This window comes from Strix aluco, chromosome 12 (genome assembly GCF_031877795.1).
Source record: "Strix aluco isolate bStrAlu1 chromosome 12, bStrAlu1.hap1, whole genome shotgun sequence".
In the NCBI taxonomy this organism is placed as follows: Eukaryota; Metazoa; Chordata; class Aves; order Strigiformes; family Strigidae; genus Strix; species Strix aluco.
Window position 1 is genome coordinate 22,428,581 of NC_133942.1, and position 15,710 is coordinate 22,444,290.

A 15,710-nucleotide genomic window follows, 5' to 3' on the forward strand; every position below is an offset into this window, starting at 1 on the left:
GACAAGAATACTAACAGGAGAATGGAGACACATTTGAGATTAAGTATCTTGGATATAAAGATTGTTGTATCTTTTACAGGAATATAGCTCTGCAATTGCTGTAGAGTGAGACAAACAAAATAGACTTGAATTTCTAGAAGAGCAAGAACGTCACTTAAAAAATTGATTCCTCCCTTTTTCACCTTTCTTCAGCAATCTGAAGGAATGCGAGAAGTTCTGACATGTTTACTGCCTTTTTTCTACTACCTATGGAACAACTTGCAAGAGCAGCCACAGGATACCTGGCATATTTTAACATATAAAATTAGGAAGATCTCATAGTGGAAAATACATTTCCTGTTGGATTCCTTCAGCACAGTAACACAGCTGTGTCCTCTCTCTACAGACTGTTTTGTGCAAAATACAGATCCCCACACAAACAAAAGCTTGCAAGAGAGCTGTCTTTTGCAAGAGAGGCCTTAGATTTTTATCCTACCAGTGAATAAATAGCCAAATTCTAAGCTGAAGTTTAACTTAAATTAGGAAAAAATGCTGCAAGAATGACACTCTCACTGTACTTCCCAAGTCATTTATTTAAAATAAACATTGCTCCTTTGAGAAGGGTTGCGTATTCACTGAGATGATTCAAGAGGACTAACACAGAGATACTACCATGCCTAATTATTTAATCAATCTTTAAACTTTTGAGTTATACAAACAAAACAACAGTCAAGGCAGTGGTTTGTCTTGCCATACCCTGTAAGGTACAGTGAGCCTTGCCCAGTCTCCAACTGCCATTTGCTTTGCTGCTCTTTTCTGAGGAAAATTCTGTTGTTTTTTTCATCCATGAACATAACTAAATAATTTTCTGGATAAAATCCTTGATTCTTTCTGACTAACAGCTGAAAACTAGTGTTTTCCTACCTTATTTAAATAGAATAGTAAGGTAAGCTTTTCAAAAATGTTTCTGTGGCCTCAGCACTTCTTACATTCAGAGTAATTACTGGCCCACGTATTCCACAGTTCAGTTGTTATCTGATGAATCAGACAACTTAGACCTCTATTAGTAAGGCTTCGACTTCTGTGCTGTATGGATTTTCTTTAAATAGGATTCCCCTTAAATTTAGGAAATCTAATCTAATTCCCACCATTATATGCTGACATTGATAAGTAGAGAGGTAATTCTGTTTTGCAGAGTGCCATTGAAGTTACAGCAACTTTTAAGTACCATAAAGTGCAACTAGTGGAGGAGGGTTTCAACCCAGCAGGCAAAGATTGCCTGTATTTCCTGGATGACAAAGAAAAGCTGTATGTCCAAATGACACAGGACATTTATAACTCAGTAAAAAAACATGACTTCAAATTGTGAGCATGTCCAAAAATCTGTGTTTTATAATATTCAGTTTTTAAAGCATCTGTTATTCTAACCTTACCAAGAAATCCTATTTATTAATATTAGCAAATATCAGTATCTGAAATAAAAAGTGTGAAAGTGTGATTGTTTTAATAAAGCAGAACTTCTCCAACTCTACTTGTATTTTAGCCTGGCTTCTTCATACTTTGAATCTTACCTACCTTCCTACTGGGTATGGATGTATTGGTAATGCTGTGAATGTTAATACTGTGCACCTAAGCATGTGAAAGTGGGTACAATACAATGTAAGACATCTTCATGCAAATACATTTATATTCATATTAAAGGGTGATCCACCGCATTAGTAAAAATTTCATCCCTAAGTCAAAACACAAAACTCATTAAAAAAGACCAGTAATGAAGCTTACAGTTGTCTCAGATTAACTAATCAAAAAGTCTATATTAGAGGCTTACATTAACTTTGATCCATTGCAGCAGAGATGCCCTCTTATTTGTTATGCACCAAATAATACATACACAGAATGAGAACAACTTATAAGAATTAAGCCATCTTTTCTCTTAGGTGCAAATAGAGCAATGGCTGGCCAGATACTTCATAAAGTGTGGCTCAGATTTCCCTAAGATTTAAAAAAAGGCAAATAATATCACAGAATGAAATAAAATAATTCTGTTCTTACTAGGAAGGGAAGGCAGGCCAAATTTTACTGCTCCTTGTAACACACGCCTCAGTACACCCCACTGTGAGTTTAGTTGATGTTGTATAAAGGTATGGAAATTATTCTAATTAACCAGACTCATTTTTATGTAACTCGAGAATAGTTGTGCTGGGTCAGACTGAAGATCCATCTGGCTGAGTATGCTGCCTTCAAGATGGGGTGATTGTAGGTGTCTGGAAACACCTATAAAGAAGGCAGCAAGCATCTAGCACAGATAGAATGGCAGGGCTGCCGTTTTAAACTTGGGCAATACAGCAAAACCTCTTAGAGAGGTTACACCCTTCTTTTTGCACGGTTCAGAACTGATGTTGGCATTGTCTGCACGCACAGATCCTCACAGCAGTCTAGTTTCATGTTAAATGCCTACAAGATTTATTTGACATTTTAATCTATAAATACACAAGGTTTCCACCAGTAAAAGCACAGGAATTTTCTCAATGGTCATTGCCACTGCTTACATACTGAACAAAATAACATGTAGTATTGCATATGAATAAGCAAACTTTGGTTCTCTTTCTACCTGGAGAGGTCTTAAGCACCAATCTCTTTTACTTGTTAAACAATGGCTTGCAGAGGACAACAGGGGAGCTGAAGGCCACACTGAATGCTACACTCTGGAAAGCTTGGGACACTGTAGAACTTAATTAGTTTTTTGAAGGCACTTTTTTTGAACATCATCACCTCCTCAGGCAGCCGGGAAAGAATTCTGGCATTTGCATGAGACTCCTTCTTGTCAGTGGCTGCTGCTTTGGGGTTACATTGCTCAAGACTACCAGTCATTGGCACGCTGTTGCAGCTGAGGGAACGTGCTGTCTTTTTATTGCCTTGAACAGATAAATAACTGAATAAAAAAGAGGTTAACTTATGTTTGGTAACATCTTGGACACCTTCTGGAAAACAGAGATCTAGAGGATCCCCTTGACCTTTCACTTGTTGACTAATCACACATGTACTGGGACTCGCTGCTAACTTCTTAGGCTGAACTACTATTTTTCTGGAAGGTGTTTTGTATTTTCCTCCATCTAGATAAAGGTGAGAAGCATTATTAATGGCATCAGAACTAGGCTTAACCATCATATTAGGGATTGTTGCCCCATCACCAGAATTGATGCAGTGTAACCCATAATTCTGGCTAACGATCTGGGCTGCAGTGTGTTGAATGATGTTCCAGTCTTGCAGAATATCTTCCCTGGTTGTGAACTGAGATGTTACAGTAAAGCGAATTATGAATTTGTCATGAATGGTTGCTGGAATAAGAAAGAGCCTGCCAGAACTGCTTAGTTCTTTCAGGAGTTTTTCTGTCAGCCAGTTGGGACCCTGTTTTAAATACAAATAAGAAAAAAAATACTATAGTTAGAATAATATAGTTAGAAAAATATAGTTAGAATTTCCAGTGACATCCAAACATCTTCGTAAGAATTCCAGCATTACAAATTCTTACATGAAAGTTTATTCACAGTTCTTAACATCTGGGGAGAGATCAGCTGTGGTCAATTCATTCCAGGGAGACATGCAAAAGGCCCAATATTTACCTTTAGACGAAATACAACCAGTCCAAGATGTCTCTTGGCAGGGATTTCAAAGAGTGGATCGCTTTTAACCAAGGATTCAAAGAATTTGGCTGTTTCAGTACCCTATAATTAAGGAAAAAAAGTAGTAATGTATTGGTTTGTCACAAACCCACTGTAAAACACCAAATTAAGTAGTTAAAAATAATTCCTTCCCTTACTAAAACACATCATTCCAGTGCATGAATGGTAGCAAACAGAAGAATGACAACAAAGCTGAGAATTTTAAAGTCCATCTCTCGTTGCCCAAATCCTCGACAATGATCAAGAGTAACTGGACTACATTGGAATTTTCTAGGTGGTTTGAAAACAGAATGTGCCTTCTCAGATTAGCGTTCTTGTGCAGCAACCGTTGATCCACAATATGATCCCTTGTATTTACATTCCATCAAGGACTTAAGCCTGTAAATTTTCATAGCAAAGGGTTCAGCCATCCATCACTGCCTGCCTCCCAAACAGCTGCCACTTTGCCTCAAAGAAAGCTTCTACAGATTAGTACTCAGTAATGTGCAGAAGGCATTGACTTATCCAGTCGCCTTCCACTGCCTCTTGCTTCCAAGAAGCGTACAGGAAATGTTTTGTCTACACAATCTTTACAGATTACTTAAGAGTAAAATCAGCAGCATTTAGTGTTCATATATAAGCTTCGTGTGTGAGAGGATTTCTGCTACTCATCACTGCATCACTGAATTCATTAAACTTGGCTACCAATAAATGAACATAATACATTTATGCTTGCATTGTTAATTCACATACATGTCGGACATGAGCTTGAAGCTTTTTCACCCCAAATGAACGAATCACAAACCACAGCTTCAAAGAACGAAATCGACGACTCAGTGGAATTTGCCAGTGCTGTGAAAACACAACAGTCTATCAATGAGTGCAAAAACAACAGAAGGAGTGTCCCCTTACACCACGACATCTGTTGCTTCAGACTTGGGTCTGAAATCTCTGTTGACACAAATAATTTCATATTATGGAAAATCTGCTAAGCCTAGGAAATACCCATCAAAGCAGCACTGTGTCTACATATTTTTCAATTATTTGCAAAAATAAGATTTTGGCTATTCCCCTTAATCTATGGCCTAGATGTGCTTAGAATTTTTAGTTAATTACCAGCTAATAACAACACTGGTTTGCATTTAAAGAGCTTTATCAGTTTGTGTCCATTTACACTTTAGGACTGAGTGCTCACTTCAGTTCCTGTAATTTGCATATTTAAGTGCCATCCTGAACGTTTTCCCAAAACACCGAGAGTTGATATGGGGGTAGACCTTTCCAGAGGAAGTAACGCCTACTGCAAGGAAAAGAGTGACAAAACATGTAAAGGAGTACTTCTAGGGAGCTACACAATTACTTGCAGGGTCCTATTTAACCACAAGAGGGACGCATTGATGTATTTTTTTCCACCCCTCTACACTCACTCTCCAGTCAAAAGCACTATTGATTCCAAGAAAACAATTATCTTTTCAGGACTACAGTGAGATCATAGCAGAAACAATTGGCAGTGAATATTCTTTTGTTTTACTGTACTGAAATGTGCTGTAAGATGGATCTAAAGTGAAATGCCTCTTATCTCTCCTATAAATACCTTAATCTGAAGAAAAACGCAATTCACTCAACTTCTGTTTCAGAGCATGGTGTTTCCATTGTGTACTCCTTTCTCTCTTTAATTACATATCAGAGATACAAGAAAACCAGCCAAAATGCCATCAGTAGGAATTACTTCAGTGACACAATGCCCAGAAATGAACCTTCTATTACTAAAAAGGCAAGGCTGGATCCCCATCTGTGTAAAAATCTTAAGTACTTCAATTCCCATATCTGAAAGAAATTTTATAATTAATTTTCATAACCAGGGCTGGCTTCAAAGTTTTATTATTTAATCTGCACTAGGATCTCATTCTAATTGGTTTTATGCTTTGGTCTTATTTCATAAAAGCATAAGCTATAAGATAAACACGCTCCAGAGTGTGAGGAATTTCAGTCTGTTGAATATTTTATATGTAATTTAAAATATCAACTCAAATAACTTACCATGAAATCAACAGCAGCTCCTGAGTTGGGATGTCTGAGGTAGACAGGGTTAACACTGAAGGTTTGATGTAACTTGTGTTTATCCTTAACCCTATCAATTGTAGAATGAACAGTATTTAGCAAAAAAAAAAAAACAAACACCAAACCGTGCAGAGAAAGACTTTGCAATTTGCATGGTATTCTTTTGGTGCTGTGTTTTGCCTTTACTCACCAAAATCCAGTGCAGTCAAAATGAACCATCATCCATTTAGAAGGGTTAAAAGTAAAGGAATCTGCATATTCAATTCCATCCAAGAACAATCGAAATTCAGGACATACAAATGCTGTTCCTGCATATGCAGCATCAATATGAAGCCAGAGTCCCTCAGCATCACCTGTTGGAGTTTAAACTGTTATGTAAGGGACATAAGGAATCAAAGTACATGCTTAATCTCTCCTCTCTGAAAACTAGGTGCACGTTTTTGCAGGAGGTGGACAGGCTAACAACAAAATAGCAAGCAAGACAAACAATTGACAGTCCAGTTTTATTCTAAAGCTGTAGATCCAGAGTCCCAAAATATAGCATAATGCTGAAATCAGATGGGCAAAATTCACTATTCCATATTTCATACGAGTGAGGCTTTTCAATGTTTGATTTCTTCATCTGCCTTTTTACTAAGTGAAATTCCCCGATAAAATTCAGTTGCACAGAATAAAGGCATGGTGGCAAGCAAAAAGGACCCAGAGATAGAAGCCACACTCTGACCCGTAAGAGAAGGTGCCGCAGGTCTTCAGCAGCTACTTGTCAGAATTTATGCTGGAACAGAATCTGCAACCATGTCAAATTTACCTATTGAGCTGATGGCTCCAAAGGTTGTCCTACCAAACACTACCTTCAAAACTCCTTTGCTAGGTTAAATATTTATGTATCCGTTCCACAACAGTACTGCACTCTGTACTGTACAGTCTGTGTTCCCTGAATAACCACACTGAAGATTCATCAGTTGGCAAATTTCATCCATTTTAAATAGAATGTATTTTAGCATTCTAATCTAAATCTTACAGAAATCACTGCAAAGTCTTGCGCTGACTCCACTGATCTTTGAGACACATCTGAAAAACTCAGCTGATTAGTTTCTACTCTCCTTGGTTTGGGCATGAAAGATTCTCATACTCTCTTTTCTGAGCTTTCATAGTTTAAAATGAGAAAAAAAAAGACACTTACAAATTGGACCCAGTTCTGAGAGATTGTCAAAAGCACAGACACCAGTTGTACCCAAAGTTGCACAAACCTAGAATAAAGCAGACCATTTTTTTAATAAATGGATGCAGCACTTTAAAAGTAGAGACGCTATCACAGACAGTTGAAATGATATTCAAATTCTTTTGTTTAATAAAATAGACATTCTTGTTAACCTTCAGGTAATGTGTGTTAACACAATAAGAAATGTTTCACATGTTATTTTATGCTGACATTAAGAATACAACACCATGTCAATACCCCCAGCCATAAAGTTGAACGTACAAAGACTGGCACTAGGCCTTTCTTTCTGTCTTCTGCAATGGCTTTCTTCAGAGTTTCGCCTCTGAGGGAAAAGTTCTCATCCACAGGCAGAAATTTAATCTTCACAAGAGAAATCAAGCCAGCCTTTTCTACAGAAGAATGTGCCTTTTAAAAAAGAAAAACAGTAAGAAAGCAAGCTCTGAGGCTGAACAGCTGTGATAAGTTATGGCCTTATAAAAGACAGTGGTTGCAAGTAAAGCAGAGATAAGGTCCTTATTGTAATCCATGTATTAACACAAGTCTGAAAGTTTCTTCTTTGTGAGCAACTAAAAGAAACAATACACTGTAATTCCAAGGAATACATGTGCTCCATTTATTTGGGTACTGGTCTCTAAAATGTAATAATAGGCATCCTCATCTTGTGTTTGGAGGGACATTTATCAAAACTCGGATCTTAAAGGAGCCTCTAGAAATGGATCAACTTCAGTTGGCCTTCTCCCTGCCGTAAGAAGATAAAACCCCCTGAAGTATGCCTACTTCTGGGTCAGCCAAAACTCCTCACAAGAAAAAGCCCTTTTCATTATACTAAGAGAGAACCAGCATGAGTGTCTCTCATGTTGCAGTTTTCACAGTGGAACATGATTGTTCAGTTCAGGTGTGCAGGCAGAGGCACAGTACTGTGTAGCTGTTTCCTCCAAGAACAAGCACAGAGGTCTAGAGTGAAGACCACAACCAGGAGCAGCTCTGAGGTAACACCCTGAGCATGCCTGTCTCCAAGTGGAAAGAGGCTGTGAAGAAACGAGCTGAAGCAGCATGAGATCAGCACCTAGTTACTGGAGTTAGCCTTTGTGGAAAACAGGAAGGAAGTGCAGAATTGACTCATGCAAAACACTTCTCTTGAGGACTGCCGGCACCCCACAAAACCTCATCTCACACTGATTTTGTTTCCCCATCTGCAGAAAGCAACATTAGAGGGATTTGTTCATGTTTGTGAGGCATTCATGTTCGTGTTTGTCTGTTGGTACGGAAATGCGAGTTCACATTGTATGGTCTGGGTGAGACAGCAGAAGCAAATTTGTTTTCTTTGTAACCGTAAGGACCTACTTGATCAGATGCATAAGCGATGAGGCGAGAATTGAGTGAGGACTCATCAGTGTCTGGTTCAGAAAGCTTCATCTCCAGAATTTTGTTTTTTCTTGCTGCTAGCAGTGCAACCAAGGTTGATTCACTCACAGTGCTCTACAAAGACATTGCTCATTTACTGCAACATATTGCTACTCCATTGCTATTTTGTCAGGGATTTACTGAAGTCATTGAAGTGCTCTGATGCCCACCCCCTCTTATCTCTACTACTGTTTTGCTGGGATGGAGTGGAAAGTCACTAGCTGATGAGCAGCCCTCTGGGCCAGCAACACAAAACAAAGCTTTTTAACCGCTGTATATTTTTAACAGGCAGAACCAAGTTGGGGGGAGTAAATAAATCACATTTTCCTTTTGTTCTTCTACAGCTAAAATGTAGTATCTCCCATAAAAGTTACAGACCTGAGCAAAGCTCCTTATAACAACACAGAGCCTCAGCACGGATTCCAGAGGATACTTGCTTAGGCCTTATGAAAGGAGGCAAAGGTTCAAGCCTTGATCTTGGCAATTCTCAGAGACACAAAGTAGGCATAAGAAAAAGGAAAAATAATTTCTTGCGTGGCTAAGGACTGCTGGCAGAAGGACAGTGACAAGGATTCCTTCTTATGCACTAAAGAATCACTTTAGTGAATACTTTGATGATGTGAAACAGACTGAAGAAACCAAATCTGACTCTCATTTATCCTTAGTAAGGGCACAAGAATACCTGCTCCTTGTCCAAACACAATTAGGACTAAAAGCAATAGCAATTTGTATTCTATAACCTTCTATATTTAATACTAAAATTTGGGAAAGTAATGTCAAATTGGGATTTGTCTCTATTCAGAGCCACAGAGCAGATCTTGGTTTTGCCTCCATAAAAACTATCACCCAGAGGGAAATTCACTTGAGTGAAAACAAAATGTTGATGAGGCCATCTCTGATCTCCCCTACCTGTAATACTCCTCCGCCCACACTGTCAGGATGGTGGTGCAGGAATTTATCTGGAAGGCCCAGCATTTTAGCCAACCAATCCATCACATTCATTTCCAGTTCTGTACAGGCTGGACTGGAGGCCTAGAAAAATCAAAAAAGAGAATCAGACTGTAATTCACTGCAAACACAGTAGGAGCATAACCCTTAGAGTAAACCACATATCACATTTTAATTAATAGTTATTAACACTTTTTAATTGCCTTGAGAGAAATCTCACCTAGACACAACAAAGGCAGATAACAAGCTTTGTAGCACGGGATATATAAGCAGCTAACTGTATAATACTATGGCCCATACCTACCAGAACACAATGCCATTCTAATAAAAATTATGTTGTTTGGTGAGTTCTGTAATACAGACTTCTATGTCAAGGTAGCAGTTGAGGGTGAGCTCGAGGTACATTGCTCATTACCAGTTGCTTTTTTTCACAGAAACTCTCACAAACCTCTTAAAATGCTCTCTCCAGATTACCTGCATCACCTCAGTGCTGACCTTCTAAACTATCAATAATTTGAGAGTCATTAAAAAAAAATTAATGACAATGAGCCATTTGAGACAAAATCATGGAATTGCAATGCACCACACAAATACATGCTCTTGGTCCCTAAAGAGAAAGGGAGACTTTTTGAAGAGCAGCAAAAGAAAGATGAAAGCTGTTCTGCAGTGTCCAGCTTTCCACTTACAAAAGAATCAGTTTGCATTGCAAACTTAACAGAAATCTGTCAAAACGAGACTGAGGGCACGGAAATGGATGTTTCTGTGTATGCAATGAGCTAATCTGATACAACTGCATGGGGACCATAACCGTCCATTTTTTATAGGTTTATGAGCTTCCACTGCTTTCTTGCATGGAGACATGCATCTAAAAATCTTGGCAACTTCACCACTGGGGAGAAGGCTGGCTTCAGAACGCTACTGAGGTATGTAGAGTCATAACCAAGTAGCACTGTATAGCTGCTTCAGGAGGATACAGTTGTTCTGGGACAGGCCACCAAACAATTCTTTTCAGAAGAGGAAAAATAGGAAATGTATTCTCTCAAAGGAGCAGGAGAACTGGAATGGAGCCCAAACTAGCCTGCAGTCATGGATGGTGGCTGCTCTATTGCCTGCAGTGCTTGTTTAACAGTCTTGGCACTCAGACTAGATGACAAGGAACAATGCTCACAGTGGGATATCCATAGAATTAGAACAGACATTTCTAGTGATACATTTTCTTCCTTCACCTCTTACTACTGGGTAATGCTTGCTTTTATATATTGTATTTATTTATTTACGTTTTCAAGTGACATTTTTCATTTATGCAAATGACATACAACTGGTTAAAGTAAATAATTATACTGACTCACAGAACAAGAAAGAATTACTATGACCTGCTCCTGCACAATACACACAGGAAATGAATACCTAAAATAACAAAAGAAAAAGAAAAAAAATTAATTACCCATGTGAATCCCAAACAGTTAATTGCATCAGCCAACATATCTCCAAGGAGTGAAGGCCAGGAAGTAAGAGCTGGAAAGTAGGCATGCATGTGTGGACTTTGCCAATGGACTACCTAGAACAAAATTATCTAGAAGTTAAGTCTGAAAATGTCACAAAATTCTGCATGAGATGTAGTGATTAGCATCTGTTTAAAGTGATGGAAAAGGATCACACCAACGTATTATGTGCAATTATAGATCTGAAAGTAGAAAGCTACAGAGATAATATCAACAGAAGTGCAGCACTAGCAGATGATAACACTGTGTCGTTATTAGATAAATTCCAAATTATAGCAAAAGCATTTATCTGAATTAAACAGGCAGACAAAGATTCTGAACAGGAAAGAATGGTGTTTTGAATGCTACAGAACAGAGTCAGAAATATTTCTTGAAATACTTATAAGGGGAATCCTTGCAAGAAAGTTGCTCTTGCTCATTTTGTCAAACAACAGCTTGCCTTTAGTTACACACAGCAGTTTACAGTTACATAGCTCCCCTCTATAGACCTGAAGGAGCTTGTATGTGGGACAGCAGCATAAGCATGCTTAATGTGAATACCTCTGCTACATCAGACCAAGTTTCTGCAAACATCTATAACAAAAATTTTAAAATAGACTTTGAAACAGCTTCTTACATAAATTTTAATTAGGTAATATGAACTCCTTTAGCAGAATCTGCAGTATTTATGTACAACAGGAAGGAGACCTTTACACTGAAACAGCAGGAGACAAGATATGTACGTGACCCCGGGCAAGAGATGTTTCACCTTGCTGTGCCTGAGTTGCCACATCTCAGAAATTGAGGGCAGTTCAGCTGGTAGAGGCCTTGTGAAGCTAAATTCACCAGTGTCAGAAAAATCACTGTTTCCCCTCTAAGCAAACACAAGTTATTCTTAATGTATAAAATACTGTAAAAATACATTCAGTCTGCCCCCTGTAATTGTAGTTAGAAACACAACAGTAATCTCCAGAATCCTTCTGTGGACATAACATCTACAAGACTGACTTATTTTACATTCCGGGTGCTTATTTAGATAAATGTTCTGCAGAACCTCTGCATTCCTAGGATTTGGTGTTCACCCCAGGTAGTAATGGCTTTTTTCTGTCATGATTATACTTTATTTCTTACCCCAGGCATAATAATCTTCTCTATATCTCCAAAGACGTTGTCCCAGCTGTCTGGGTCCACTGGGGCAGAATCCGGCAAGTGGGCTCTCATGTAACCTGGCTGTACATCAGGAGTCACCCGTCTCTCTCTCACATTGCTCAGGTACTGGCAAATGTAATCCACCATCTCTTTCCCTGGAAGAGGCAAACCAGTGCTTTGAGTTTTGACTGCACAAAAACTAACTTGTACTATTAGCACTTCACACTAGAGGTATGAGTCATTAGCATTGGACAGGGCTTGGAACACAGCTCCCGAGATAGCCACAGCAACTAACCTTCCTCCTACACCCTACTTGTCCCATCTAATAATGTAGGGACACAGCTTCCAGAACAGGCTTCATGGGGACAGAAGAGATTCACAGGGTTATTTCAATGTTGTCACTGAATAGTTCAAATGTACCTTTAAAATGCAATCATGGTTCAAGTACAGTTTGATTACTGAGAGGACAGACAGATTTTCTTGCCTACAGATTAACTGAAACTGCGTTTCACAGAAATTAAGTTTTCATAATGCCCCATGCTTCCCTGTCATTATAGCAGACCCACTTTTGCATCCTCTGAAAACAACTGCACAGCTCCACAACTTTTCTCCACTTTTTAGGCAATCTCCTCCAGCCCTGGGACCAAAGTTTGCTCCCCATCTCCAGAACTGTGCCACTATCACTGAAGTTTCATGGTGTCAGCCAGGGAAGAGCCACTGCACAGAACTACAGTTTTGCAGCTTTCCCACAGTATTTTAAACGTAAGACAAAAAGGCTTAAGTCATCCACTGACTCTAAATCCATTAATTTAAACACAACCTTGGGATACTTTTTTTTGTCTCAGCCTCAGCAGATTTAAGTCTCAAGGACATGTGTGCAAATAAAGAGTATATAAACCCATCCTAATTTTGGATACCATTCCCAGCCCTACAACAGTTAATCTCTGTGCAAATGCTACCTATTTCCAAGAGCAGAGGATCACTCACCTCTCCGTCTGTACTCTTCAGGCTCCATACTGATTCCTTCTAAAAGCACCTCTTCAAACTTGGGCCACGACCCTTCAGGAGCTGTGGGCAGTCTGGTCTGGTGCCCTGCTAGCTGCTTCACCCTTTATAGCTCCCTTTATCTCTCAGACTCATGCATTCTGGAAAAGGTTTAACGTAGGCAGGTTATTGGCGAGTGTTTATCTAACTCCTCCCAACTGAGAGATTTTACAGTCTCTACTATGTTCTCATCTGTGTTCTTTTGATGTGTAAGATAGTGTATCTCTAAGAGGAGCTGCCTCTGCACTAACCCTTTCACATTTTCAAACAATGTTTCAGAAGTCTCACAGTAATCCATGTCATGAATATAAGACACATTAACATCAGACTTGGAGAGAAAAAGCTCAAGAGCTTCCAAAACCAAATAAAAGCAGCCATGTTACTCTAGCACACTGAACTACTGTGCTAGCAGTAGTTACTAGAACAAGGCACCAGCACATTAACAAATTTGACAGTGCAGGTGGGGACTTTTTTTCTTTTTTAAAGAACTGTGTTTTCCTAAGAAGAGAGTATACCTGCATTCCCCCAAGTTTTCAGTCCCTATGCTGTCAATCCCTTGCTGCTAGAAGGAAAGGCACTACAATTATTGCCAGTTCCAGAACTGCAATACAAAGCAGCAATGATCCTCTCTGTGGATTTCCTGCCCCTCCAGATCAGACCAGGTTACACTGCAGGGTGATGTTCCTCCACTGATATCACCCTCGATTGCTGAGCTGGGACCTTTCCCCCACCACCACTATGGCTTCCTTTTCTCACATATGATATGCATAAACACTGGAATTTGGCCTTGTATCTCCAGAATTCCTCCAAGTCCTCCACCTGAAGTGTTCTCAGTTTGGAAGAACAGCCATGTAGATTCCCCCTTGTTCCAGTTTTAGGACCTGTAAACACATCCTGACCTATCTTTGGCAGCATGACCTTTGACACCGTACTCAATGTTGAGTGCTTATCAACTTCGCCAGAAGGAACTCACTTGCTCTACGCTGATACCAGGCAGCCCTGGGAAAAGAGAGAAGTAAGACTTATTGGCTAAGCACCAGAAAGAGAAATTATTACATAGTACAGTATATGCTTGCCCTATTTTTGCTATACCCTAGGCTCCTGCTTAGGGCTGGCCCTGTTGGGAGAGCGGGTACCAGGCTAGGCAGATCCTTCATCTGACACATGACAGCTCACCATACAGAAGAGAACTGGCTGTCAGAGCAGCTTTGTTCTGCCTCATGTACTATAATGCAGCCTATATGCTTTCATTATTCTAGAAATTTGGTACATCTTTCTCCACAGCGTACTTTCTACAGAACAGCGTGAAAACCTTTCCTGGTTTCTGCTGCAATTAGATATTTGAGAAAGAACTGTTTCATTGATATGACAAAGATGCCCTGATACACGCATATCAGATTAATATACCGAAATTTAAAAAAACATTAAAAAGGCATTGAAAGAAGTGCAAGAAGTGCAGAAGAACCATACTATATGCATATTCATCATCTGTTTCACCTCACATTTCTCTGGAAACATTAGGAGAAAAATAACAAGCTGCCCACACACTTAATAACAATTTATGAACCTCTCTTGGCTTTACTGTAAATGCTACCATAAAGGGGAACGAAGAAGGTGAGAAGGGACTGGCATCAAGCACAGGAGCAACTCAGAAAGCTCAGAGTTCTCAAAAACTGTAATTCCAGCTCATTACAAGTAACTAATACATTAATATATGGATGTCTGTTCAAAGAAAGCTGGTAGCTAATTACATTTATGATTTCAATTTGGAACAGCAAATAAGGAGCAATACTTTTAACAATGCTTTCAGAGCTAAACTACACAATAAATATTTCATGTGACATATACCCTACGCCTTTGCTCAAAGGTGGTAGTTTCATCAGGTTGGTTTCTCATCCTGTGCAGAAGAGAACAAACAGCAGGTCCTGTTCGGAACTAGAATAAAATAGGTGATAATGAATTACAGGTAGGGTAAATATTGCTGGTGATGAATAAATTTTTGTTATAGCTACCTTGCATTTGGACTGATTTTGTTACAGACAACGAGGAATAGAGTATTTGCTCACAGGAAGCAGAATGAATAGAAAAGGTTCTTTTCATTGTTTGTTACAAAGGTCTGTGCCGTCAAAACCGTGGGAAATTCTCCATTTGGACACGAACATTACCACTATCACTACTCAGACTAGCGCTGAAATTCTTATCATTATTAAGAGTTCACAGAGATTAAACTGCAGTTAAGTTTGTGGGATGTGAGGACGCAAACGTTATTTTGATCACAGAATAATTCAATTGGAGCAATGCCTAACATTTAACTTGACTCACTGGTTCCTGCATTCACTAGTCACATAATGGATAGTTTCTGAAAAAAACCTAAAATAGAGCAATTTCCAGTCACTGCACAAGGCTTGCTTCAAGTCCTAGTACCAGCTGAGCACAATTATATTCTTGAAAATAATTCTTCTAAAAACCACCACCACATAATTTTCCATTTTTTATTATATTTTGATTATTTTGGTGTCAATTTGCCAACTGGGATCAAATTTGCCAAATTTATACCAATAATTGGATATTTAGGATTTTTTCCTAACTGCCAATTCTATAAACTCAGATCAAAGTTTGAAGAAGACTTTACATTGTATTGTATAACACAATTCTTTCCCCACTCCTCCCTCCTACCTTTGAAGCCCATTCTAAGCCAAAACTGTTTTTTCATACTTGTCTGAATGCCTAACACAGCACAGCTTTGACCTTCTAATGCACATA

The 15,710-nt window shown here is 39.0% G+C and overlaps 1 protein-coding gene across 3 annotated transcripts; it reads right to left on the reverse strand.

Annotated features, from left to right (window-relative positions):
- Positions 1-552: 552 nt before the first annotated feature.
- HDC (histidine decarboxylase) lies at positions 553-15,642 on the reverse strand. Of its 3 annotated transcripts, XM_074837795.1 has the most exons (14): positions 14,796-15,642; positions 13,921-13,946; positions 12,891-13,048; positions 11,886-12,058; positions 10,718-10,831; positions 9,235-9,357; positions 8,266-8,400; positions 7,183-7,326; positions 6,883-6,949; positions 5,890-6,052; positions 5,679-5,769; positions 4,395-4,493; positions 3,603-3,704; positions 553-3,387 (listed from the first exon to the last, which is right to left on the reverse strand). In XM_074837795.1, the coding sequence occupies exons 3-14, from the start codon at positions 12,916-12,918 to the stop codon at positions 2,626-2,628; spliced, it is 2,001 nt and encodes a 666-aa protein (XP_074693896.1). In that variant the 5' UTR covers positions 12,919-13,048; positions 13,921-13,946; positions 14,796-15,642; the 3' UTR covers positions 553-2,625. The 3 variants fall into 3 exon arrangements, with proteins under 3 accessions (XP_074693896.1, XP_074693895.1, XP_074693894.1); XM_074837794.1 differs by having other exon boundaries at positions 13,866-15,642; XM_074837793.1 differs by having other exon boundaries at positions 13,847-15,642.
- Between the last annotated feature and the right edge of the window lie 68 nt (positions 15,643-15,710).

Excerpts from the sequence above, each read along its gene's own strand:
- HDC (XM_074837795.1), bottom strand. The coding sequence starts at position 12,918 with ATGGAGCCTGAAGAGTACAGACGGAGAG. Across the intron at positions 12,059-12,890 it reads TGAAGAGTACAGACGGAGAG|GGAAAGAGATGGTGGATTAC; the intron begins GTGAGTGATCCT and ends TGCCTCTTCCAG. Across the intron at positions 8,401-9,234 it reads TGGGCGGAGGAGTATTACAG|AGCACTGTGAGTGAATCAAC; the intron begins GTAGGGGAGATC and ends ATGTCTTTGTAG.